The following is a 27,208-nucleotide window of genomic DNA, read 5'->3' as shown; positions in this document are numbered from 1 at the left end:
TAAGAGAGTAATAGGATTAGTACCCGCACCTCCCTCTGTCAATCAATCACACCAGGAGACCTCAGCAAAACGCAATTGCAAATGCAAGAAATTGATCGTGTGAACCACTCATCGCAAATGCAAACGCAAACGCAAGCGTCTACCTAAGTAATAAAAACATTTTCATCTTCTTAAGCCAGTATTTGTGTTCGCTTCTCACACGTGTGAATCGGCAAAAGCGCAATCATTGTGGCCATCTTGGAAAAATACTTTTACTGTGCATGCGTATCTCTCTTTCCTTGCATTTACGTTGGACGTGTGAACTCGCTTCCATTTCCATTTGCGTTTTCGTTTCCATTTGTGTCGCACGTGTGAACCAGTCTTCAGACCCTTCCTTGGAATGACATACTTATAATTACAGGGCTGAATACGTTTTCACCTGAAAATTGGCAATGTTTTTTATATGATGAGCCGTTTTGTCTTCATTTCATAGAAAATGATAAATAAAATAGAAGGTCGACGTTTTGGGACTCTTTTGCTCTCATTGGTAGATAAGCTTAGAATTTTACTCGGTGGCGAGAAGATATCTAGGTTTCCTCCTTCTCATGTTGTTCGGGAAATGCCGATTTACATCTTCGTCACTTACCTCAATGAATCTTGCTGCCAATCAATATTCCAAACAACAAACAAACCAAGTTCATTTAGCAAAGTTTAAAGAGGCCCGAATCGTGTCGTCGTTGCTCAATATCACCACGCCACGTGTTACATACGAAAAATACACCTCTTGGTTCCTGGATGTGGTGGTCGTATTGATACTACGATAGTGGACGTCAGTGTTTTATTTCCCGGTAAAACACTCCCGTCCATATAAAAACTGTGGTTATTCCAGATGTTGTAAATACGATTTTTACTTTTTATTCACACATTTTTAAATGGCTTTCCTTTGCGCATAGTGCTCTTCAATAAAACCAAAAAAAATTGTTTTCCGTGTTCACACAATCAATGTGGGTGGGGGAGGGGGTGGGAGAGTCCCTCTGAGTTATTCATCTCGGATTTGTTAAAAGTCACATTTATTTTGGTTCAAGTCAAGCTCTTATGCTAATAATCACAATTTTGGGCCCATAAAAAGTTGATTAAACTGTTTCTTTTTAAAGGCAAAATTATACTGTATCAATTACCTATTCCTATACCTCCTCCTCCTCCTCTTTTTTACAAGTGTTAAGATTTCAATAGAAACCAAAACATAAAATGGAAATGCTGGTAGTTTTCTTACCTTTAATCTACGCTCTCCTAAGGTTACGAAGTGGCAGATTTGCTGAGGCGATACGAGAAAGGCCTGGGACCCTGTAAAATAGCTGTAATAAACCTTCTCTGAATCCTGGCATCCGAAGAGCGTAAATTATAGGATTTACAAGTGAGTTAGCGTAAAATAGAACTAGCACAGCCAGATAAATGTGAGCATTCTGGAAATAATTTAAGGAAAGGCCACAACATGCTATATATATTATCGTTGGTAGAAAACAAAGTAACGATACAAGTGAGACGATAAGCGCAGTACCCGTCAGTTTTCTTTCTCTTTTGGACCTAGAATGGAATTGAAGATGACGACTACATCGTACTTTGATAACAACGAGGATGTAAGATACACATATAACAAATAGAGAAAGTGCATAAAATGGGAGATAAAAGTAGGTATTAATTACCTCGACATAACCAATTTCCCATGAGAAAATTATAGCGGCTACTCTAACAATAGGTATTAACCAAATGACAATAATTATGGCTCTATAAACCCATTTTCTCACAAAGCGATGCCTGAATGGACAAAATGTTGCGTGTAGCCGTTCTAGGGAAATAGCCATAAGATTTGTAAAGGAAGTGAACGGGAATAGAAGATGAAATGCAGCGGATAAATACAAAGACCAAATAGTCTCTCGTTTGTACTTCCACAGCGGACAGAACCACGCTATATAGTGTTCAATCTGTAGCGGCAAAGAGACTGCGCCCACTAAAAGATCGACTATCGCCTGATGGATGATCAAATATGTACTCCGCCGCTGTAGCTGCCGCTTCATCTTCACCAAAACCACAATGGTGATGATGTTAAGGATGACAATGGCCAGACATTCGATGATGAGCACCACAAGCCAAGGAATGCACTCTGAAGCTGAAGCGATAGAATGCATTTTCTCTGAGCTCTGTTGGCTGCTATAGTTCAATTAGAGGTAAAATGAAATACGAATTCAATATTCTCAATAAAGAAATAAGTCAATTATTGCTTCATTTTTTTGAACGTGTTTTGACCAACTAAGTTTCGTCTGCTAACTAAAACTGATCCTCGTGTTTCTTTATGCGAGATTCATATCTGGAAATTTAATCATTCAGCCTATTCATTTCTTTTTCTTTTGAAAAAGACGAATATAATAATATAAAACGTTTTCGATGTTCACTGAATAAGTGGAAAGCTTTGCCACTAGTGATCTCAATTGCTTGAAGGAAATTTATAGCCTCCAAATGCAGATGACAACAAACAATTAAGAGATCTTCCGGAAATATTGTATAAAGACTTAATAGAAAGACCCGCTCCTCTTCTCGGTGCCGCTATTAGAAATACGGTTATTGTTGCTACCGCCTCTAACCCTAAGACAAATTAACCGTAGGTAAGGTGAAATGTAACGAGCATTTTTAAAAGCAAAAGCATCTCTCATTTTTTGTTTTCTACACCCAGAAGTTTAGTCATGGTCTTTCCCGGTTCGGATAAATTTCTTCCTTTGTCAATATCATAAGCAACAAGCTAGAGAAAGATATCTTTTTCGTCGCGTTACGATTTTTAAGATTATCAGTGACACATTTCCGTCCATATTGATTCAGTTTTCCTCCTCTCATCGAAGGCAGAATTTGCAAACGAATCTTAAGAATATTTTGAACTTATGATAACGAAAGTGTTTTAAAAAGTGTTGTTAAAAGCAAAAGTATCTCTTATTTTTTGTTTTCAACACCCAGAAGTTTAGTCGTGGTCTTTCCCGGTTCGGATAAATTTCTTCCTTTGTCAATATCATAAGCAACAAGCTGGAGAAAGATATCTTTTTCGTCGCGTTACGATTATTAAGATTATCAATGACACATTTCCGTCCATATTGATTCAGTTTTCCTCATCTCATCGAAGGCAGAATTTGCAAACGAATCTTAAGAATATTTTGAACTTACCTCAATGATAACGAAAGTGTTTTTATCATTTTAACGAATTGAGTTTAAGTCAAATGCAGAAAGGGCGGTTTTCAAATAGAAAAGAAAGTAGCAGGCTGAGGAAGAGTGCAATGCAGACTAAACTTATCACTTTTAGAACTCCAATTTAGTTTTTCCGAATGATTGACAGATAATAGCTGAAAGGAAAACGACATTTTTAGTGCAGCTGAACAAGAATTACAGATAGAGGCATCCGCCCATAACCTCGGCGATTGTTATTTTAATTAACGTCCTGTATGGTGGTAAATCCACCCACAAAACAGCTGAATATAGAGAATCAACATTAGCACATCAAACGAGTGGAAATAAATAGTTTGTAAAATCCTTGAATAGAGCTTTGAAAGCTTTTGGTTTTTACGGGAGAAATTATATCATTGAAGCAGGCAAGTTAACCGGCTTTGAACGATTCGTTAGAAATAAGAAGTCCATTTGTAATTTGTTTTCTCTTTTTAAAGGAGTTTGGGTAAACTCGAGAAGTCATAAACTACGGCGGCTTTGCGGCAAAGTGAACTTGATTCGCACCGCGAAAGTCAGATGTAAAAATAGGGTTGACAATTTTATCGCGCTCAATCACCAATTCAGATTGTCGGTGACCATAGCAACATAATTATATTTGCTACCTTTCTTTTGTTCTTTGACTCATGTTCCTGTTCCGTTTTTTTGGTGCAATACAGTTCCAGAAGTTTGATAATTCAGCGTCCCTCTCTTTTTGGAACAAATTTCTTCTTTTTTCAACAATACAACTTTCTTTTGATATGCTCTGAATAAGCAAACTAAGGCCTTTCTACAAGATATCTCAATTGCCTTAACCGTTTTATAAGCATCAAAAGAAGCTAAAATTATAAAAGATTGTATATAAATAATAATAAATATATTGTATTATAAAATTTTAAAAGATTGTCGATGTGTGTAAATATGAAAACAGAGATGGCAAGAGGGAATCAAGTTGGAAAATGTTGTACTAAGTAATGAAACAAAGAAAGATCTTTTCATCGTCTCGTCACGAACGTGTAATGAAGGCTGAGAAGGAACAGGCTTTTCACAAGAGGTCTCCAATTCATCAACCGTTTCATAAGCATTAGAAGGAGGAAATAAGAGTACAATTCTAGAATTTTCCACAGGCTTCCAAAGGATTTTCCATAAACTCTCTCCACCCACTTTAACTCGGCTTACTTCATCTCACCAAAACCAGACTTTGTAAAAGAATGAAATCTTACGAACCTACATCACTGATAACGAAGTACTTCGTATCCTTTAAAAACTGAGTTAGAGTCAAATTTGACCAAAAGCGGTTCTCCGAATGAATGAGAAACAGTATGCCACGGAATAGTGATAGAGAATAAACACACCACTATCACGACTCGAATTTAACTTTTCAAATGTCTAAAATATGATATTCAGATGTCGTAAGACGTTTTGAGCGCAGCTGAACAGGAACAACAGGTAAACTATTCTAAACCTGTACGTCGTTAATTCAAAGAAAGTTCCGTATCTATGTGAACCCAAACCGCCGGCAAAACCGCTTCGTCTGGAGAATCAATATCTGAATATCAAATAAATGAAGATGAATAGTTTCCGCTTCGTCTGGAGAATCAACACCTGAATATCAAATAAATGAAGATGAGTAGTTTCTAGAAACCTTGAATGGAGGGATGAAAGCTTTTGGTGTTTACAGGAGAAGTTATATCACAGAAGAAGGCAATTTAACTGGCTTGGAAAAACATTTCAAAATTGAAATACGAGGCATCTTTTTTAATGTTTTTAATTTTGGTTCACAAGATTTTCTTTTTTACTTAAAAAACTTCTTTAGTCGATTTTTCATTTGGTAGTAGTTTTTTCTTTGATTTTAAGTTGAAAAGTTGTGGCAGCGTGATCTAAGGTGTTACAACACTCATCAGAACAAAGAGTGCGACATTGTGGAGAATTATGTAAATATCTGAAAATATGAGAGGTCCCATTACTGATCAAGTGCTCACGTACGCGTGTGGATAAATGTCGAGGGGTTTCACCCACATAGCAGGCATTACAGCTCGCACATAAAAACTTGTAAACCACACACGTACCGAGCCCACGAGGGATAGGGTCTTTCACCCCAAACATATCGCCTATTTTAAAAGATGAAAAGCTAACTTTAAATCGATGTTGTTACAATAACACTTAGCTAATTGGCGAACCCTTTTTTTGCGTGATAACAGAAAAAGGGCAAATGTAAGGCAATTTAAAATAAAAGTTAGTAGTAGTGTCTGAAACGGAGACCGGGGGATCGCACTCATCACGGGTGAGCGTGAGATACCGATTGACAACCCTTTCAACCAGATGGGCTGCAAAAAGATTCTTTTTAAGGATTTCAGTGAGTTTCTAGATGTTTTCGTGGAAACCCAACCATGCGTTGTTGATTGTGTAGGCTCTATCAACAAGAGTGCGAATGAGAACCAGGGATAGGGTATAAAGCTAAAATAATAAGTCAACAGTCAACATCACCAACTTTATGATGTTAATGTAGTAATTTCTATATTAAAGACTTTATTTTCTTGCAAGGTAGGTCATAAGTAAAGCAAACCTACTGAACAGAACTTCAAGAATGTCGTCATAAATTCGACGGTGTAAATTTTTTAAACTAATACAGTTGTAATCTCATATCTTAAGTTAAAAATATTCTCATGAATAAGACATTTATTGGCAGCCTCACGTTCACTATCTCACAGGCAGGATCATAAAGGAAGTAATTAGAGCATGTTAATTTTAGTGCAGCTGAACCGAAATTTTGTATGGAAGCATACACCTGATTTGCGTTAATTTGGACTAAGTCCTTTACTTTATCGTAGTCAAACTGCAAAATACTATCGGAGATGGGCTATTTCCTTGATCATAGAGTTTAATTTTTTGAAAGCTGTTGATTAGTACCTAAGAATATATAATATTAAACGGGAAAAATGATCCAGCCGACAAAACTTTCGAATATAAAATAACACGGTGACGTTTATTTCTTTTGATCTACCGCTGCATTTGTATTTAATTTAACTCCAACTCCGGTTAATGAAGGTAGTCTTCTCTCCTCATGATGATTCCGATTTTTTGATACTTGCCATTTGAAAACTCGACGTTCTGCCTTTCCCTGTAGAAAATCCACCTACAAAACAGCTTAATATAGAGAATCAACATAAGCACATCAAACGTGTGGAAATAAATAGTTTCTAAAATCCTTGAATGATGGTTTGAAAGCTTTTCGTTTTTACGAGGAAAATTACATCATTGAAGCAGAAGAAAGGGAGATAAGCATTATCATTTATAGGCATCAAAAGAAACAATCTAACTTTTTAGAAACTTTTCCACATGCTATTATACTATAACAAATATGGCAAGAGGGGATCAAGTCCTCTCTTCAACATGATAAATTTTGTACTCGGTAATGAAACAGGAAGATCTTTTCATCATCTCGTCACGAACGTGTAACGAAGGAACAAGCTTTTCGCAAGGTCCGTTTCATAAGCATTAAAAGAAAGAAACAAAACCAAAATTCTCAAATTTTCCACAGGCTTACAGAGGATTTTCCATAACTTCTCTCCACCCATTTGAACTCGCTTAACCTCCTCTCCCCAAAACTAGAGTTTGTAAACGAATTAAATTTTACTAACATACCTCACTAATAACGAAGTACCTCGTATCCTCTAAAAAATCAAATCAAATTGACCAAAGGCGGTTTTCAGAATGAATAAGAAAACAACAAGCCAAGGAATAGTGATAGAGAATAAACACACCACTATCAAGACTCGAAATTAGCTTTCAAACTGTTTGACATATGACATCTATAGATGTCGTACGACGTTTTGACTGCAGCTGAACAGGAACAACAAGTAAGCTACACTACGCCTGTGGGTCGTTAATTCAAAGAAAGTTCCGTATCTATGTGAACCCAAAAACAAAACAGCTTCGTCTGGAGAATCAATATCTGAATATCAAATAAATGACAACGGGAATGTTTCCAGAAACCTTTAATGCAGTTTTGAAAGCTTTAGATGTTTACAGGAGAAGTTATATCAATGAAAAAGGCAATTTAAATGGCACAGAAAACATTTCAAAATCGAAATACGAGGCATCTTTTTTAATGTTTTTAATTTTGGTTCACAAAATTTTATTTTTTCCTTAAAAAACTTCTTTAGTCGATGTTTCATTTAATAATATTTTTTTCTTTGATTTTAAGTTGAAAAGTTGTGGCGGCGTGACCTAAGGTGTTAAGACACTCGTCAGAACAAAGAGTGCGACATTGTGGAGAAATATGTAAATGTATGAAAATGTGGTGGTTTCGCTCACGTACAGAGCCCACGAGGGATAGGGTCTTTCACCCCAAACATATTGCCTATTTTAAAAGATGAAAAAACCAACTTTATATCGATGCTGTTACAGTAACACTTAGCAAATTGGCGAACCCTTTTTTGTGTGACAACAGAAAAAGGGCCAATGTAAGGTAATTTAAAATAAAAGTTAATAGTAGTGTCTGAAACGGAGACCGGGGGAGTGCACTCATTACGGGTGAGCGCGAGGAAGGATCCAGCCGACAAAACTTTAGAAAATAATATAACACGGCGACGTTTATTTCTTTTGATCTACCGCTGCATTTGTATTCAATTTAACTCCAACTCCGGTGGGTGAAGATAGTATTCTCTCCTCATGATGATTCCGATTTTTTAATACTTGCCATTTGAAAACTCGACGTTCTGCCTTTCTCTGTAGCAATAAAACCAACAAATATTAATAATTTGGTTATCGGCTAAAATCAAAGTGGTGTTTCTGATACCTCTGATTGCAAGCAGCTGCAGTTATGTGTTTATTTTTGAGACCCTATCATGTGTTCACCATTCTATCTAATTTCTCTCTTAGTTATCTGTGCAGTTGCTGGTTGGGCTATCTCAGTCATCATCCTCGATTATTTTTTTTTCCACTCAGAGAGAAAGAAAACTGAATGGAAGCTCACTAATCGTTGCACTTGTATCGCTATTGAGTTTTCTAAAAGCGACAAAATGCATTGCTTTTCATTCTTATCGTTTAAATGTTTCTACCGTTTCTATCGCTAGTCAATTGCAACTTTTACATGAGTCTACTCGTCTACGTTCAGCCAGAACTCGATTCGGAGACTGGAGCGTATCGCCTAACTATAATGCAAATCCCAGATCATATAAAATCCAAAGACAGTACGCGATATTCAAAGCGTAGTGCTTGAAGATATTTTTGGCTCCCACAGTATTTGTTTTGTTTGAGACGATTTTGTCCCAGAGTTTTTGTGTTCATTTACATAATTTACATAAACGAATCCAAACTTTTGAAGGCTGTATTTTAAAGGTATGGAAATATATATAAATAATGAGGCAATTCAAGTGAGGAATGATGATTATATTGCCTTACTTTCTCTCGAATGGGGTGGGGGGGGGAGCATGATAAATAGAGAATAATACATGGGGTGGGGGTTGGGAGCACAATAAATAGCGCGTAGATGTGGAATTTCTCTTAGAGTTGAGCACGAGAAGAGAAATTCCATATTTACAAACAACCATGTTTTATTTTGTTAATCATATAAACACAATAGCCCTTTACTTGGAAGAAAAGCCGACTTCATTAATGAATGAAAATAAGTGAATCAACAATCCTCGAATAACAATCGTAGAGTGCGTTGGCGCTGACTCCAAAGATGGAAAAATGCACTGAATCATGATTACAAAAACAACAATGGTCGTAATTTTCAATTTAAAAAATTCTCATTCATTGACTTTCTCCTTTCCGACAGAAGAAGTCTTTCAGGTAAACGGCCAAAATCGGCCAGTGGCAAATATTCCAGTTGTCGATTTTCATTCTCAGCCAAGAGAAATGCTGACACCAAAGCCACTGAATACGCAACTTTCGGTTTTTCTTTTAGTATATTGGTTTTCTTCCCCTTCTAGGAAAGTTTGAACCTTATTGTCTGTCAGCGATACGGATTTTTTAGTGTTTTAGCCACCATAAAGGAGTTATTTAAGCCGGAAATGCAGAACTTTGGAGTACTCTCTCAATGCACGATCGCTCACCCTGGCCGGTTTCGATGAACTTATGGAAACCTAGGAAAAAGTCCTCTATTGCTTTTGTAAAGTATATTTCTTAACAATACACACGTGAATATAACAACACAACCGTGTTTAGACTGTAAACATAATAAACTCTCATCTAAATACTTTTATTGATCGCGCACATAAACCCAGTTGTCCATAAAACGAAGCCTATGGACGGAATGTTTCTTAAAGCCTTTCTTGTGAAATGTACAGTAAGATTTTAATTTCGGCAAGATAATTTGCTCTTTTTTAACAACATTGATATTCTTTGCTCGGAATTACCTGATCTAATACACTGAACTATAAGACTCGTATATTGATAGTTTTGTTAGAAATTTCTTTTTTGAACTAATCAGCCTTTTTTAACTTAAGACTCCCTATTTATATATGTGGTTACAATGGCAACATTTTTTTGTCTCATTTGATGATTTTTCCCTCCTGTTTCCACCAAACGCAATACAACGCAACGATAAAGTGGTCTAGGAAATCTTTTGACAACATACGATGAAAAACGCTCGTAAAATGCAAATTTTAAAAATATCGGTTAACTAGTTATTTGTCCGTAATAAAACAATTTGATAAGAAGTCGTCCACCCAGCAGGATAACCCAAATAGCATCGGCATGAAACCTGCATAAAAATAATCCTGACATAAAAACTACCGTCAATGTCATACCCCTTGGAACCTTAATAGCGAGTTAATGATAATGTTATTAGCAGTTTTGCCATTCGTCTTCCTCTCAAGCTTTTGCGAAGCTCAACTCCCATGTTCTAGATCCCCAATGCAACGTAGAGAGGCCTTTAAGGGCCTTTGTGCCTTTACATGGGCCGGATATCAGACCTGGAGCATAAAAATGAAATTAGACATACGAAGATTAATTACTTTCAATATCACAACAATTTCAGAAATTTACTTGCCTATACCGAAAAGTCTCATCGAAGATTCAATACTTAGCTGAGGTTTCTTTCGTTGATATAATATATACATATGTTTCTCTAGCATGACAAATGCCGACTACATAATATATCAGTGAAAAGAAGAAAAGGAAATTCCAAAGCTATAAGGCTCACGAAGATATTTGTAGTGGTTTTATGTTTACGTCGTTAGTGTTCTTGACCAACAGCATGCACTAACTAAATAAATGTAATTACAAACTTCTAACGAGTCTAGGACTGAGGTGATATCCTTTCGATAAGAATATCAGGGCCGTCATCACAGAGCTGCGCACTGATATCTCAAATCCTTCTATTTTTCCGCTCATAAATGTTAGAAATGGTCTGTAAGAGTTGAGTGCTTCATCAAACTTTCCTGATGGACCGATACAGCCTTTCGTTACCAGTCTTCCTCGGAGTGTCTTGATATTGCGGGGCGGAAGACACTATGTTGATGTTGTTGAATCTGAGGGGTTAAGGAGATGAATTGTTTACTCATACACCGTTGTGGAAGACGACTTTTCCCAGGTAAATATAAGCATAACTTAGTTGATGTTCGTTCCATAATTTTTCTTACTGTTCATATCGAAGAATAGCGAAAACCTCGATCAGAAATCTAATTCGAAAGGAAGCAGCGAAAGTGGTTGTCGCTACCGGTTATTTCTTTCATTCTTGCCTTCCAACAGTTTATGTTTTAAATGAGATATTAACTCCGTCATTACGCTGCTTGTGATTCAGCCCACAGTGAGGGGTTTATTTCTGTAAAGTGAATGAATTTCGATGAAAACTTGCAGTCTTTAAAATTTCACACTATAAGTAAACAAACTAAACGTCATATTAAATGTTTCACTTCGTCGCGCAAATGAAAGTGCCACTGATGCCATATCGCTACGCTGTTTATTCGATTCATTGTTATGGATACCGGAGATGTATTTGGTATCGAACTTTCAACAGACTGGATAACTGATCCACAGCAATGTTAAGGCATTTTACTCTTACTGATCGATAAAGTTGATATATTTCCGCAATCTTCATTCTGCATGATCAATTGCTTTTTTATTGTTAATCAAGTATTTCATCATGCGGTCTATGTAAGGATAGCGATGGTTCGAAAGTTTGATCAATGCTTGATAATTACCTTCCCAAACCCTTACAATACATTAACCGAGACATTATGACTACACATCTTTTATGACAAACCCTACCCCCGCCTCTTAAAAAGTTTTGAGATCTGACAAATTTGCTTATGGCCCAATCGGTTCTACTCTCTCTGAGAATGGACAGGCAGTCAGTGGTCACGCTCCAGCAAGGACTGCCGTAGGAAGTACGTAAATTTTGTGTCTAATGCTAGCGCTGCAAATGGCACATCTTTGATCGTGAAAACGCGCGCGCAAGAGATCCGTCACTCGCTTGCGCGAACCACGGGGCGAATACTTTCAGTTTCCATGTAACCTTTTCTGGCAATTACGAGTTTACCTGTTTGGGCCTGATCTCGATAACTACTGAGTACCGCTTTTTCGTTGACAAGATACGCGTCGCATAAAACACGCATAGCCGTCTTTCCATGCTTTTGATGGGAAAGTTACCCTGAAAACAAGTGACAAAGCAGTTTTTGAAAGCTGCCTAAACATTCATTTGATCCGAAGGGAAAATATTTAGTGCATGATTAAAATTCTATTTTTATTTTCCATTGTGTGGACGTTTCAGGGATTTAATTATCGTCCGTTTCTCCCGTCCATTGCCAAAAATAAAATGACACCTTCTTAGAGCTTTTCGAAAAGCTCGCGATCGCGATTGTTAAATGCACGATGGACCCACGTGCTCTCCTCGACCTGAAAACATGTATCTGTTTATCTATTAATTTTTTTTAAATTTTTTTTTGACGTATGATCCTCTTCCATTTCGTCAATTGTCCGAGCTTGAGTTTCAATTATTGAGTGATTTTGCAAAGTTGAAAGTCTGGGCAACGGAAAAAGTACGGAGCGGTTCGTCAAAAAAATTGATAAAAACTCAATATTACTCTTTATTTGATCCTTTTCAACTACATATCACACTTGTCTGAACTGGAATTTTACTTTCTGTGTGACTGTACAAACCAAAAGCGGAAAACTATTGAGCGGTGCGTGAAAGAAAGGTTAGAACAGGTTGTCCGAGTTCAGTGATTTTGTATTTCATGAGACAAAAGAAAATGTTGAAGGCTTTGGCTGAGACTGGCCCTCCTATAAGCATGTCCTAAATTTTTGGCAGGAATTTAGAATACGAGAGTGCTCTCGTGTCATAATTCAAATGTTCCATGCTAATTATCTTAAACATCTGAAAGATTAGAAGAGATTAACCTTCCGTCGGATGTGAGATTAGATCTTTCCCAACCAAAAGATAGAAACCTGCTATTGTGTAATGAGTGGAGGTATGCCCGAAAGGTGAACAAAACAGAAAGTGTAATGCATACGCAAACCTCGCTCTCCTGAAAGGTTCTTTCGACCAATCCATAAACTCGATTTTAAGGTATAAGACTCCAAAAATGCCTAGTTTTCATCGTAGTCACTAAGGAACGGCTAAAGCAACCCAACAATCCCAAATTTTGAGGCGTTGTATTAAAACATATTATGAATAAACAACAGTAGTGAAGTTTTTCGTCGGACGCCGAAGCTTGATTGATTTTGTTCGTGCAGAACGTGTGCCTCGCTCCCACGCTTGCGTGACACTGGTGCCGATGTATTCACAACAAAACAGGTGAGTTCTGATCGCCTCGCGGATCAAAGAAATAGGTATCTTTTTGTCGTTCGCTAAGTCGTTATTAAACTCGCGACAAAAATTCCAGTTTCTGATTCTCTTGAAGCCCAAATATTCAATCTCTGTAACACGTTTTGGAGAGAATCGACAACGTCCCTCTAAGACGGAAGATGCGAGAGCTCGTCAGTCCTTAACTAACTGTCTTATCTCCGTGAGGGAAGAACCTTCATTTTTTTAATTTTTTAGTCCCCAATTTTGTCACCCGGTTCAACTATTTCTTTCTCTCTTGGGTAGTCAATCCTATTTGGGATGTTGTTATCGGAGGGAAGAACCTTTCCTATTTTTCACCTGGTTCTGTCTCCCACGGGTAGTCAGTCCTACTTGGGCTGTTGTTATCTGAAGGCAGAATCTTTCCTTTTTTAATTTGGTTCTATCTCTCTTAGGGTGTTGGTTCATTTTAGACTGTGCGTTTTTATCTTATAACAAACTAATTTTGAGTATGAATCGCGAAATAATAAAATTTACTTGTCTCGATCGTTCATAGTTTTTCCTTTGCAGATTTAATATAACGTAAACCATGTAAAATTGTGATGAAAAAGCCATGTTTGTTTCATTAGAAAAAATAATTCTCTTCTTGAGATGACCAACCAACATGAACTGAATCATTTACAGTTAGTGCACGTTCCGTTGACTGGTAATTTTCCGTCGATGATGTGTTTGCCTCGGTGGTGTCTGCCCTCAAATCCCATGGATGTTTCATTAACAAATAAATAACAAATTTAGGAATAAAAAAACTCGTCATGAAGAGGAACAATAGGTAAGCTAAATTACACCTCTTCGTCGTTAATTAAAAGAAAGTTCCGTCTCGAAGTGGACCCAAATCGCCGGCAAAACAGCTTTGTCTGGAGAATTAATACCTGAATATTAAATGAATGGAGAGGAATAGTTTCTAGAAACCTTGAATGGAATATTAAAAGCTTTTGGTGTTTACAGGAGCAGTTATTTCACAGAAGAAGGCAATCTAAGTGGCTGAGAAAACATTTCAAAACTCAAATACGAGGCATTTTTTAGTGTTCGTACTTATGAGTGGTCCACAAAATTCTCTCTTTTTTTTTTAAAAAACTTCTCTGATCGATTTTACATTCTTATATCTGCACTGAACTAGTCATTTTCTTTTATTAAAAATAAACTTCTCCTGTAAACTTGGTTCCTTGTTATATTCAGTTCAAGAAATTACCTATCTTAACTCAGGTTATTAATTACAGCTGTGGATGTCATTTCCAGTTATGTATTCGCAAGATAAATGGGTAGAAGTTTTACGAACAGAAATCTTTAAAGCGGTGATAAAGACCGTGCATCTTATAATATGGAGTTACATAAAAATTGCGTTGTTGAAAGTTGGAAATAATTTCTTAATTAAAGACTTTATTTTCTTAAGTAAAGCAAACATACTGGACAAGACTTCAAAAGTTTAATCATAAATTAGACAGTCTTATTGTTTTAAAACTAATACAGTTTTAATCTCATATTTTAAATTAAAAATACTTTCATGAGTAAGATATTTATTGACAGTCTTGCGTTTCACTGTCCCACAGGCGGAATCGTAATTAGAGCATGTTAAGTTGAGCGCAGCTGAACCGAAATTTTTGATGAAAGCGTACACTTGCTGTATATTGAGTTCATTTTGACGAAGCCCTCTACTTTATCGTCCTTAAACTGCAAAATACTATCGGAGATAAGCTGTATCCTAGATCCTAAATTTGAATTTTTAAAAGCTGTCGGCTAGTACCAGAGAATATATAATTTTAAAGAGGAAAAGTGACCTAGGCGACAAAACTTTTGAAAATAGAATAACACGGTCACATTTATTTCTTTAGATCTATCGGTGCATTTTTACTTAATTTAAGAGTAACTCCAAAGGGAAAAGAAAGTAATCTCTCCTCATAGTGATTCCGATTTTTTCATACTGGTTATTTGAAGACTTCTCAATGATTTTTTTTCGTTCCACTCAACGCAACACGTTTCATTTTAATCATTCAGATGTTTGTACCGTTTCTATCCTTAGTCTACTCTCACATCACCAAAAAATGAAATGGAAATGCATGTTGCTCGGCTAAGAAGTTAAAGCTATTTGAAAGAAAAACTTTATATATAGTTTTCCAACCATCAATCTACGCTCTCCTAGGGTTGAGAAGAGGCAGGTTTGCTGGGGCGATACGAGAAAGGTCTGGGACCCTGTAAACTAGCTGCAATAAACCTTCTCTGAATCCTGGCATCCGAAGAGCGTAAATTATAGGATTTACAACTGAGTTAGCTAAGAATAGAACTACCATAGCCATACTAATATGAAAATGCATCTTAAAACAAGCGGAGGAAAGGTGAATACACGTTACATACATGATTGTCCCTGGTAGAATACAGAGTAACGATGCAAGTGAGACGATAACCGCAGCACCTGTCAGTTTGCTTTCTCTCTTGGACCTAGAATGGATTTGAGGATGACGACTACATCGTACTTTGATAACAATGAGGATGTAAGATACACAGATAACAAATAGAGAAACTGCATAAAATGGGATATACAAGTATGTATCAATCTCAATTCCATCAGCAATTTCCCATAAAAAAAAAAATTGAGCGGCTTCTCTAACAATAGGTATTAACCAAATGACATAATTATGGCTCTATAAACCCATTTGCTCACAAAGCGATGCCTGAATGGACAAAATGTTGCGTGTAGCCGCTCTAAGGAAACAGCAATAAGATTTGTAAGGGAAGTGAAATAGAATAAATGTAGAAATACAAAAGATAAACGATTAGACCAAATAGTCTTTCGTCTGTAATTCCATAGAGGACAATACCACTCCATTTTTATTTCAATCTGCAGCGGCCCACAAACTGCGCCCACTAACTAAATGAACTATGACTTCAATATTCTCAATAAAGATATATGTCAAATATTGCTTTTTACGCTTCTTTAACGTGTTTTGAAAAACTAACTTTCGTCCATTGACTTAAACTGATCCTCGTGTTTCTTTATGCGAGATTCATATCCGGAAATTTAATCATTCAGCCTGTTCCCTTTTTTTTTTTATTTTGAAAAAGAAGAATATAATAATATAGAACTTTTTCGATGTTCACTGAATAAACGGAACGCTTTGCCACTAGTGATCTCAATTGCTTGAAGAAAATTTATAGCCTCCAAAGACAGATGGCAACAAACAATTGAATCTTAAGAATATTTTGAACTTACCTCACTGATAACGAAAGTGTTTTTATCCTTTCAACGAATTGAGTTTGAGTCAAATGCAGAAAGGGCGGTTTTCAAATAGAAAAGAAAGTAGCATGCTGAGGAAGAGTGCAATGCAGACTAAACTTATCACTTTTAGAACTCCAATTTAGTTTTTCCGAGTGATTGACAGATAATAGCTGAAAGGAAAACGGCATTTTTAGTGCAGGACGTTAATCACTATCAAGAGTCGAAATTAGCTTTCAAAATGTCTGACATATGATATCTAACCCTAGGATGACGGAAGACGTCTTGAGTGCAGCTGAACAGGAACGACAGGTAAGCTGTAACTGGCCGAGAAACCACCTCAAAATTGAGATACGAAGTGTTTTCTTAATGCTTTTAATTATGGTCACAAAATTCCTTTTTTTCCTTTAAAAAAAAACTTCGTTAATTGATTTTTCATTTCTTATGTTGACACTGAACTAATAACTTTCCTTTATTAAAAATAAACTTATTTAGAAAACTTAGTTCCTTATTATATTCAGTTCAAGGAATTGCCCATCTCAACTCAAGTTATTAATGACAGCTTTGGATTATATTTCCGATGAAGTATTCGCAAGATAACTGCGTAGAAGTTTTATGAACAGAAATCTTTAAAGCGATGGTAAACACTGTGCATGATAAGATTTTGTTGGAAACCAAAAAATAAAGTGGAAATGCATGTTGCTCGGCTAATAAGTTAAAGTTATTTAAAAAACAAACTTCATCAATTGTTTTCCTACCATCAATCTACGCTCTCCTAAGGTTACGAAGAGGCAGGTTTGCTGGGGCGATATGAGAAAGGTCTGGGACCCTGCAAACTAGTTGTAATAAACCTTCTCTGAATCCTGGCGTCCGAAGAGAGTAGATTATAGGATTTACAAGTGAGTTACCTGAGAAAAGAACTACCACACCTATGTCCTTCACCTTATCATAGTCAAACTGCAGAATGCTCTGGCAGATGAGCTATTTCAAACTTAAGTAATGCTCAATGATGACCTTCCCAGACCCTCACAATACATTAATCGAGACATTATGATTACAAATCTCTTTTGATAAAAACTGATCGATCTTCTCGGAGTTGGGTGAGGGGAATATATTGACTTAGACGTCAATAACACTCAGAGTAATTTCGAGAAGTCACTTTACCTTTTTCAATGGAAATAAAGTTTAAAATTTAAGGCGGTTGAAGCCGGGATAAAGTTTATTACTTAACTATTTAATTCGCAGAAGTGATCAACATGAAATAGTATCCTTACATTATCTAGCAAAAAGGTAATGAAAATATTCAAGCTTATCAGGTAGAAGTTGTTCATTTGATCTTAAACAAAATTCTCATAACTAAATTTACAAGGAAATGGGCAGCAGGTAGAGGGGAGAATTAACAATCAGATCTTGGGAGTTAAAGGGTTAAAGAGCAGAGTGCAAGTGTTAGAATACATGAGTTTCTTTTTTTCTCTTATCTATCTATTTTTTTTTTGTTTTGTTTTGTTTTTTTGCTTTTTCTTTTTCGTTTCTATTAAGTCTCCATAAATGGGTGGATCGCTGATAAAGTGAATATTTCGACCCAAATCAAAAAACACAACTTTGGAAAAATTATGGTCTACCAGTATACCATCTGGAATATTCAGGACCTGAATTTTTCAAAACCATTGCAAAGCGTTCTTAGTTTGGGTGCAGTTTTGAGAGAATATCCGCTAACCCGAAAGGACCAAAAGTTTTTTTGGTAGACGCAATTTTTTAACTGATAGATAAGAACTTTTTTCCTCCCAGAAAGGCGGGATTGCAGATTGGGCTAATCAGCTTAGATCAGAATTGCAATTTTTATCACAACCGGTTACCAGGATTGTCAGTGACGATAACAACAGAATTTAGTTTCTCCGGCCTGAATGAAATAACAGGGTATTGATTTATGTAACCAGAATCTTTGTGTCACAGCTATTGCAAAAAGAAGCTCGGCTCTTTTCCTCATTTCAGTTCTCGGTCCCTAGTTACACTTTGAAAGAACGCAAAAACTCAAAATCCCTTTTTTGGCAAAATAAATAATCACTGCTTGAACACATCAAATTCCAACATCCCTCGTACTTTCCAACCATTTATCCGAGATGTTGTTAATTTCCAAAGTGGTACACGATTTAAAGCACTTCTAAGGTATTAGGCCGGCTCTGAAAATTTGAATTAATTTCCTAAGAGTGTATTAGGATTAGTACACACACCTCCCTCGGTCAATCAATCACACAAGGAGAACCTCAGCAAACGAAAACGCAAATGCAAATGCAAGGGATTGCACGTGTGAAACACCCCAACGCAAATGCAAACGCAACCGTCAACGCAAGTGACAAAAACATTTTAATTTTCTTAAACTTGCATTTCTGTTCGCTTCCCACGCGTGTGAATCGGCAAAAGCTCAATCATTGTCGGTCATCTTGGAAAAATACCTCTTCTGCGCTTGCGTATCTATCTTTCCCTGCGTTTGCGTTGGACGTGTGAACTCGCTCGCATTACCATTTGCGTTTACGTTTGCATTTGCATCGCACATGTGAACCAGTCTTCAGATCCTCCGATGGAATGACATGCCTATCATAACAGAGCTGAATAAGTTTTCAATCTGGCAATGTTTCTTTTATGTTGAGCCGTTCTGTCTTCATTTCACGACGTTCTACCATTCTCATAAAATAATGATAAACAAAATAAAAGGTCGGCGTTTTGGACTCTTTTGCTTTCACTGGTCAATAAATGGAAGATATTATACGATGGCGACAAGGTATGAATTCTATGTTCGAGTGGCAAGCACAATATCTAAAGAGTGAGCGCAGTAAACGAGTGAGATATTATTCATGCCACAAGAACATCAAATTCATATCTTTGAGCTATCGAGTAATTTTCTTTTCAATTATATGGACAATAAATATACGTGGTTAAGATTGTAAACCTGACTTTGATATTAATTTTGAGTATTAATAGAAACAAAATTCCCGGTGCCGAAATTCTAAAAAGTTTTACAAGTAACACCGTCAGTTAGGCCAAAATATATGTGAACTGGTTTTATAGGCTTAATTAAAATTCGATTACTGACACTGACTAAAATCATCAGATACGTTTATTTTCAGCTTCTCTTCAATACAAACCTTTGAAGGCTGTTCAGCACGGACAAATGAAAAATTGTCATGTGTTTAGTCGCAACTTTCGAGAAAATCCTTGAAAATCTTAATTTTCTCGTTCTCTTCTTGTTCGGGAAATGCATTTACATCCTCCTCGCTTACACAACGAATCTTGCTAACAATTAATATTCAAAACAACAAACAAAACAACTTCATTCAGCAAAGTTTAAACAGGCTTGAATTATGTCGTCGTTTGCTTTGCGTAAAGTGCTTTTCGATTAGGCAGTAAAAGCCTTTTTTAGTGTTCACACAGCCTCGTTAACATATGAGGGTCGGGGAGGGGGTTGGGAAGGGAGTGGGGAGTCCCTCTGAGTTCTTCATCTCAGGTTTGTTAAAAGTCCCATTTATTTTAATTCAAGTCAAGCTATCATACAAATGATCATAACGTCGAGTAAGTTGAGTATACTGTTTTTATTCAAAGGCACAATTATACTGTATCAATTATCTGTTCGTAAATCACCTGCGTAGTTTTTCTTACTTACTCAAGATTTTAATGGAAACCAGAAAATAAGATGGAAATGCATGTTGCTCGGCCAAGAAGTTAAAGTTATTTAGAAACAAACTTAATCAATAGTTTTCCTACCATTTATCTACGCTCTCCTAAGGTTACAAAGGGGCAGATTTGCTGTGGCGTTACGAGAAATGTCTGGGACCCTGTAAAATAGCTGTAATAAACCTTCTCTGAATCCTGGCATCCAAAGAGCGTAAATTATAGGATTTACAAGTGAGTTAGCTAAGAATAGAACTAGCACAGCCATATTAATATGAACATTCATGAAATAAGTGAAGGAAAAGCCAAGATATGATAAATATATCATCGCTGGTAGAAAACAAAGTAACGACACAAGTGAGACGATAAGCGCAGTACCCGTCAGTTTTCTTTCTCTTCTGGATCTATAATGGAATTGAGGATGACGACTACATCGTACTTTGATAATAATGAGGATGTAAGATACACAGATAACAAATAGAAAACTGCATAAAATGGGAGATACAAGTAAGCATTAATTACCTCGAAATAACCAATTTCCCATACGAAAATTTGGGCGACTTCTCTAACAATAGCTATTAACCAAATGACAATAATTATGGCTCTATAAACCCATTTGCTCACAAAGCGATGCCTGAATGGACAAAATGTTGCGTGTAGCCGTTCTAAAGAGATAGCGATGAGATTTGTAAGGGAAGTGAACGAGAATAAATGTACAAATGCAAAAGATATATGACGAGACCAAGTAGTCTCTCTTCTGTACTTCCATTGAGGACAGTCTTTCGACATTCTGTTTTCAATCTGTAGCGGCCCAGAGACTACGCCCACCAAGAGATCGACTATCGCCAGATGGATTATCAAATATGTACTCCGCCGCTGTAGCTGACGCTTCTTCTTCACAAAGACAACAGTGGTGATGACATTAAGGATGACTATGGCCAGACATTCGATGATGAGGACCACAAGCCATGGAATACACTGCGAAGCTGAGTAGAAAGGTTGCATTTTCTCTGAGCTCTGTTAGCTGCTATGAAAATAACAGAAAACAGTGCAATTTGAGATAAAACGAAATATGATTTCAATATTCTCAATAAAGATATATGTCAAATATTGCTTTTCACTTTTTTATGTGCTTTGACTAAGTTTCGTCTGTTAACTAAAACTGATCCTCGTGTTTTTTTTATGCGGATATGAATACACATCATGGCCTATTCCTTTTTTTCTTTCTTTCAATAAAGACGAATTTAATAATAATTATAGAACTTTTTCGATGTTCACTGAATAAGCGAAAAAACTTTGCCACTAGTGATCTCAATTGCTTGAAGGAAATTTATTGCCTCCAAAAGCAGATGGCGACAAAAAATCTAGAGATCTTCCGGAAATATAGCAGAAAGATTTAGTAGAAAGACCTACTCCTCCTCTCGATGCCGCCATTAGAAATACTGTGGTTGTTGCTGTTACTGCCTTAAAAAATTTCAAAGACAAATTAACTGTAGGTACGGTGAAATATAACTAACATTTTCAAAAGGAAAAATATATCTTACGTTTTATTTCCTACACCCAGAAGTTTAGTCATAGTCTTTTCTCGCTTCGGATAAATTTCTTCCTCGGTCAATATCATAGGCAACAAACTGGAGAAAGAGATCTTTTTCGTTGCCTTACGATTACTAACATTATCAATAACATATTTCCGTCCATATTCAGTTTTCCTCATCTCGTCGAAGGTAGAATTTGCAAACGATTCTTAAGAATATTTTGAACTCACCTCACTGATAACGGAAGTGTTTCTAACCTTTAACGAATTAAGTTTAAGTCAAATGCAGAAAGGGCGATTTTCACAAAGAAAAGAAAGCAGCATGCTGAGGAAGAGTGCAATGCAGACTAAACTTATCACAATTAGAACTCCAATTTAGTTTTTCTGAATGATTGACAGATAATAGCTGAAAGGAGAGCGGCATTTTTAGTGCAGCTAAACAAGCATTACAGATAAAAGCATCCGCCTAAACTCCGCAATTGTTAGTGTGATTTAAGTCCTGTATCGTGATAAATCCACCTACAAACAACTGAATAAAGAGAATCAACATAAGCATATCAAACGAGTGGAAATAAATAGTTTCTAAAATCCTTGAATGGAGGTTTGAAAGCCTTTGGTTTTTTCTGGAGAAATTATATCGTTGAAGCAGAAGTAAGGGAAGTAATTAGAGCGTGTTAATTTGAGAGCGGCCGAACCGAAATTTTGGATAGAAGTATACACCTGTATTGCCTTAATTTGAACTAATTTCAAAATGCAAATTTCTCTCGGAGATGAGCTATTTCCTAGATCACGAAGTTGACTTTTTTAAAAGCTGTCGGTCAGTAACTGTAACATTAGAGGGAAAAAATGATCCAGTCGTCAAAACTTTACAAAATAAAATTTCACGGTTACATTTAAGAAGACATCCGTGCAAAAATCATACAAAAATTACATTTTTATGGCAAGGGTCAAAGCTTCAAATTGTCTCAATTTTTGCACACAAGTAGATCTTAGTAAGACAAGAAAGGTTGTGCATTTTTGTTCCTCAAACATGTTTTTATTTTCACCCTCCAGAATCGATGGATCAGGTCATAACAGGTCGAAAACTGAACACTTTCGCTCGGTTCGCATTTCAAAGATATTACATCAAGGGAAATCTATCCAACGTTTGCTCTTTCATAAACTCTTCGTCATCTGAAAAATGTAAGTTGTGTAGGAATTAGTTAGGTAGAAGCTTTTAGCAATGCGGAAAAGCAATGTGCTCTCTTCCGTTACAAAAAAATGTCGGTGAACAAAACCTATTTTTCTCACCATTTGCCAATATGCAGAATTCCACCAAATTACGTATGTAAATTGCCGAAGGAATGATCTTCAAAATGACGTAAAGTTTTCTTTGGACAAATGTTTTCTCGCGACGCAGGAAACTCTTCAAAATAGCACACGGAAGACATAAAATCACGCAATATGTTGATTGCGTGACCAAAGAGTTAAGGAGCATTCCTGCCTTTGAAACTACTCAAAATCGAACAGGAGAACCTTTTCAGAAAGAAATAACAAATTTATACCCATTTTTGTTAAATTACTTTGTCTTTTATCATTTGAAGTTTTTTTCTTCAGAGATATTCTGCCATCGTTCTGTCTAGTACGATTATGCACCAATGCCAGCAACGGTATACAATTAAAAACTTTGCTGGTCTGTCGCGTACGAATCTTAAGTTTCTGTCCCTTGTTTGACTTGCTTACCCGTGCCTTTTAACTAGCCTACGGTAAACGAAAATCCACAAAATGTTACCTTACAGAGGCCCTCGCAGGAGTTAAGTGAGTGCCTGCATAACCTAATTTGAATAATTGTGGTAGGAGTCGTCGTGCCCGTGTGACAGAATAATTTGGACCTACGAGTGGGGTCGGTCGACGTCATTTAAATAGGCACAAATACGAGGAAAGAAATAATGAGTTTAGATATCGATTTAGCTCTGAGTTTTCCTCAATTTGTAATCGTGTTATTTTTTTTTTCTGCGTGAGTAAAACTATGATGTTTGTTGACTTTTCTATTTAAAAACGAAACAATTAATTAAACTAACAAAACTTAATAAACATTGCTCCATTCGATTTTTTTCACGTGAAACTAAGAAAAAGAATTATTTCCCGCCCCCTTGAATCGGAAGTCTCGCTTGTGAATGAAATGGAGAAATGGAAGCTTCTTGCTCATTAAAACCGCTCCTTTTTTTTAATTTGGTTCTATCTCTCTAAGGGTGTTGGTTCATTTTAGACTGTGCGTTTTTATCTTATGACAAACTAATTTTGAGTATGAATCGCGACATAATTAAATTTCCTTGTCTTGACCGTTCATATTTTTTCCTTTGCAGATTTAATATAACGTAAACCATGTAAAATCATGACGAGAAAGCCATGTTTGTTTCATAAGAAAAATTAGTTCTCTTTTTGAGATGACCAACCAACATGAACTGAATCATTTATAGTAAGTGCACGTTCCGTTGCCTAGTAATTTTCCGTCGATGTTGTGTTTGCCTTGGTGGTGTCTGCTCTCAAATCCCGTGGATGTTTCATTAAAAAATAAATGAAGAATTTAGGATTAAAACACTCGTCATGAACATAAACGATAGGTAAGCTATATTACACCTGTACGTCGTTAATTAAAAGAAAGTTCCGTATCGAGGTAAACCCAAATCGCCAGCAAAACAGCTTTGTCTGGAGAATTAATTCCTGAATATTAAATAAATTGAGAGAAATAGTTTCCAGAAACCTTGAATGGAGTGTTGAAAGCTTTTGGTGTTTACAGGAGAAGTTGTATCACAGAACAAGGCAATTTAAGTAGCTGAGAAAACATTTCGAAACTGAAAGACGAGGCATTTTTTAGTGTTAGTAATTACGAATGGTCCACAAAATTCTCTCTTTTCCTTTAAAAACTTCTCTGGTCGACTTACATTCTTATATCTGCACTGAACTAGTCATTTTCTTTTATTAAAAATAAACTTATCCTGTAAACTTGGTTCCTTATTATATTCAGTTCAAGAAATTACCTATCTTCACTCAGGTTATTAATTACAGCTGTGGATGTTATTTCCAATTAAGTATTCGCAAGATAAATGGGTAGAAGTTTTACGAAAAGAAATCTTTAAAGCGGTGATAAAGACCGTGCATCTTATAATATGGAGTTACATAAAAATTGCGTTGTTGAAAGTTGGAAATAATTTCTTAATTAGAGACTTTATTTTCTTACAAGGTAGGTCATAAGTAAAGCAAACATACTGGACAAGACTTCAAAAGTTTAATCATAAATTAGACAGTCTTACTGTTTTAAAACTAATACAGGTGTAATCTCATATTTTAAATTAAAAATACTTTCATGAGAAAGAAATTTATTGAAAGTCTTGCGTTTCACTGTCCCACAGGCGGAATCGTAATTAGAGCATGTTAAGTTGAGTGCAGCTGAACCGAAATTTCGGATGGAAGCGTACATTTGCTGTATTGAGTTAATTTTGACCAAGCCCTCTACTTTATCGTCCTTAAACTGAAAAATACTATCGGAGATGAGCTATTTCCTAGAACCTAAATTTGAATTTTTAAAAGCTGTCGGTTAGTACCAGAGAATATTTAATTTTAAAGAGGAAAAGTGACAAAACTTTTGGAAATAGAATAACACGGTGACATTTATTTCTTTAGATTTATAGATGCATTTTTACTTAATTTAAGAGTAACTCCAAAGGTAAAAAAAAGTATTCTCTCCTTTTCTACTGGTTAGTTGAAGAATCCTCAATGATTTTTTTTTCGTTCCACTCAACGCATCGCGTTTCATTTTTTATCATTTAGATGTTTGTACCGTTTCTATCCTTAGTCTACTCTCATATCACCCAAAAAAGAAATGGAAATGCATGTTGCTCGGCTAGGAAGTTAAAGCTATTTGAAAGAAAAATTTTATATGTCGTTTTCCTACCATCAATCTACGCTCTCCTAAGGTTGCGAAGAGGCAGGTTTGCTGTGGCGATACGAGAAAGGTCTGGGACCCTGCAAACTAGCTGTGATAAACCCTCTCTGAATCCTGGCATCCGAACAGCGTAAATTATAGGATTTACAAGTGAGTTGGCTAGAAATAGAACTACCACAGCCATATTCATATGAAAATGATGCATCTTAAAACAAGCGGAGGAAAGGTGAATACATGTTACATACATGATTGTCCCTGGTAGAAGACAAAGTAACGATGCAAGTGAGACGATAAGCGCAGTACCCGTCAGTTTTTTTTCTCTTCTGGACCTAGAATGGATTTGAGGATGACGACTACATCGTACTTTGATAACAATGAGGATGTAAGATACACAGATAACAAATAGAGAAACTGCATAAAATAGGATATACAAGTATGTATTAAGTTCAGCTCGATCAGCAATTTCCCATAAAAAAATTTGAGCGGCTTCTCTGACAATAGGTATTAACCAAATGACAATAATTATGGCTCTATAAACACATTTCCTCACAAAGCGATGCCTGAATGGACAATGTTGCGTGTAACCTCTCTAAGGAAATAGCAATAAGATTTGTAAGGGAAGTAAAATAGAATAAATGTAGAAATACAAAAGATAAACGATGAGACCAAAGAGTATTTCGTCTGTAATTCCATAGAGGACAGAGCCAATCAATTTTTATTTCAATCTGCAGCGGCCCAGAGACTGCGCCCACCAAGACATCGACTATCGCCAGATGGATGATCAAATATGTACTCCGCCGCTGTAGCTGCCGCTTCTTCTTCACAAAAACAGCAATGGTGATGATATTAAGGATGACAATGGCCAGACATTCGATGATGAGGACCACAAGCCATGGAATGCACTCTGAAGCTGAGGCCAGGCTCCATTTTCTCCGAGCTCTGTTAGCTGCCATAAAAATAACAGAAAACAGTTCAATTAAAGATAACATGAAATATGACTTCAATATTCTCAATAAAGATATATGTCAAATATTGCTTTTTGCGCTTCTTAAACGTGTTTTGAAAAACTTAGTTTCGTCCATTGACTTAAACTGATCCTCATGTTTCTTTATGCGAGATTCATATCCGGAAATTTAGTCATTCAGCCTGTTCCCTTTTTTCCATTTTGAAAAAGACGGATATAATGATATAGAACTTTTTCGATGTTCACTAAATAAGCGGAAAGCTTTGCCACTAGTGATCTCAATTGCTTGAAGGAAATTTATAGCCTCCATAGACAGATGGCAACAAACAATTTAGAGATCTTCCGGAAATATAGCAGAAAGACCTAGTAGAAAGACCTACTCCTCTTCTCGGTACCGCCATTAAGAAATATGGTTATTGTTGCTACCGCCTTGAAAATTTCAAAGACAAATTAACCGTAGGTACGGTGAAATGTAACAAACATTTTTAAAAGCAAAAGCATCTCTTATGTTTTATTTTTTACCACCAGAAGTTTAATCATAGTCTTTTCTCGCTTCGGATAAATTTCTTCCTTTGTCAATATCATAAGCAACAAGCTAGAGAAAGATATCTTTTTCGTCGCGTTACGATTATAAAGATCATCAATGAAACATTTCTGTCCATATTGATTCAGTTTTCCTCATCTCATCGAAGGCAAAATTTGCAATCGAATCTTAAGAATATTTTGAACTTACCTCACTGATAACGAAAGTGTTTTTATCGTTTCAACGAATTGAGTTTGAGTCAAATACAGAAAGAGCGGTTTTCAAATAGAAAAGAGAGTAGCATGCTGAGGAAGAGTGCAATAATGTAGACTAAACTTATCACTTTTAGAAGTCCAATTTAGTTTTTCCGACT

At 36.2% G+C, this 27,208-nt stretch overlaps 2 protein-coding genes and 1 pseudogene across 2 annotated transcripts; all 3 read right to left on the bottom strand.

The window, feature by feature from the left end:
* Positions 1 to 1,259: 1,259 nt before the first annotated feature.
* On the bottom strand, positions 1,260 to 2,165 carry LOC149040578 (histamine H2 receptor-like). The gene has a single exon (XM_089181439.1). The coding sequence runs from the start codon at positions 2,163 to 2,165 to the stop codon at positions 1,260 to 1,262; it is 906 nt and encodes a 301-aa protein (XP_089037565.1).
* A 12,680-nt stretch (positions 2,166 to 14,845) lies between these two features.
* Positions 14,846 to 21,787, bottom strand: LOC149040577 (uncharacterized). The gene is made up of 3 exons (XM_089182488.1): positions 20,376 to 21,787; position 20,053; positions 14,846 to 15,530 (listed from the first exon to the last, which is right to left on the bottom strand). The coding sequence occupies exons 1-3, from the start codon at positions 20,892 to 20,894 to the stop codon at positions 15,139 to 15,141; spliced, it is 912 nt and encodes a 303-aa protein (XP_089038614.1). The 5' UTR covers positions 20,895 to 21,787; the 3' UTR covers positions 14,846 to 15,138.
* A 3,577-nt stretch (positions 21,788 to 25,364) lies between these two features.
* Positions 25,365 to 26,301, bottom strand: LOC149040576 (adenosine receptor A3-like; annotated as a pseudogene).
* Positions 26,302 to 27,208: the final 907 nt, after the last annotated feature.

This window comes from Pocillopora damicornis, chromosome 9 (assembly GCF_964200805.1).
Source record: "Pocillopora damicornis chromosome 9, jaPocDami1.2, whole genome shotgun sequence".
NCBI classification, from domain to species: Eukaryota; Metazoa; Cnidaria; class Anthozoa; order Scleractinia; family Pocilloporidae; genus Pocillopora; species Pocillopora damicornis.
This window is presented reverse-complemented; position numbering and strand designations above follow the sequence as displayed.

Excerpts from the sequence above, each read along its gene's own strand:
- LOC149040578 (XM_089181439.1), bottom strand. The coding sequence starts at position 2,165 with ATGCATTCTATCGCTTCAGCTTCAGAGTGCATTCCTTGGCTTGTGGTG.
- LOC149040577 (XM_089182488.1), bottom strand. The coding sequence starts at position 20,894 with ATGCAACCTTTCTACTCAGCTTCGCAGTGTATTCCATGGCTTGTGGTC.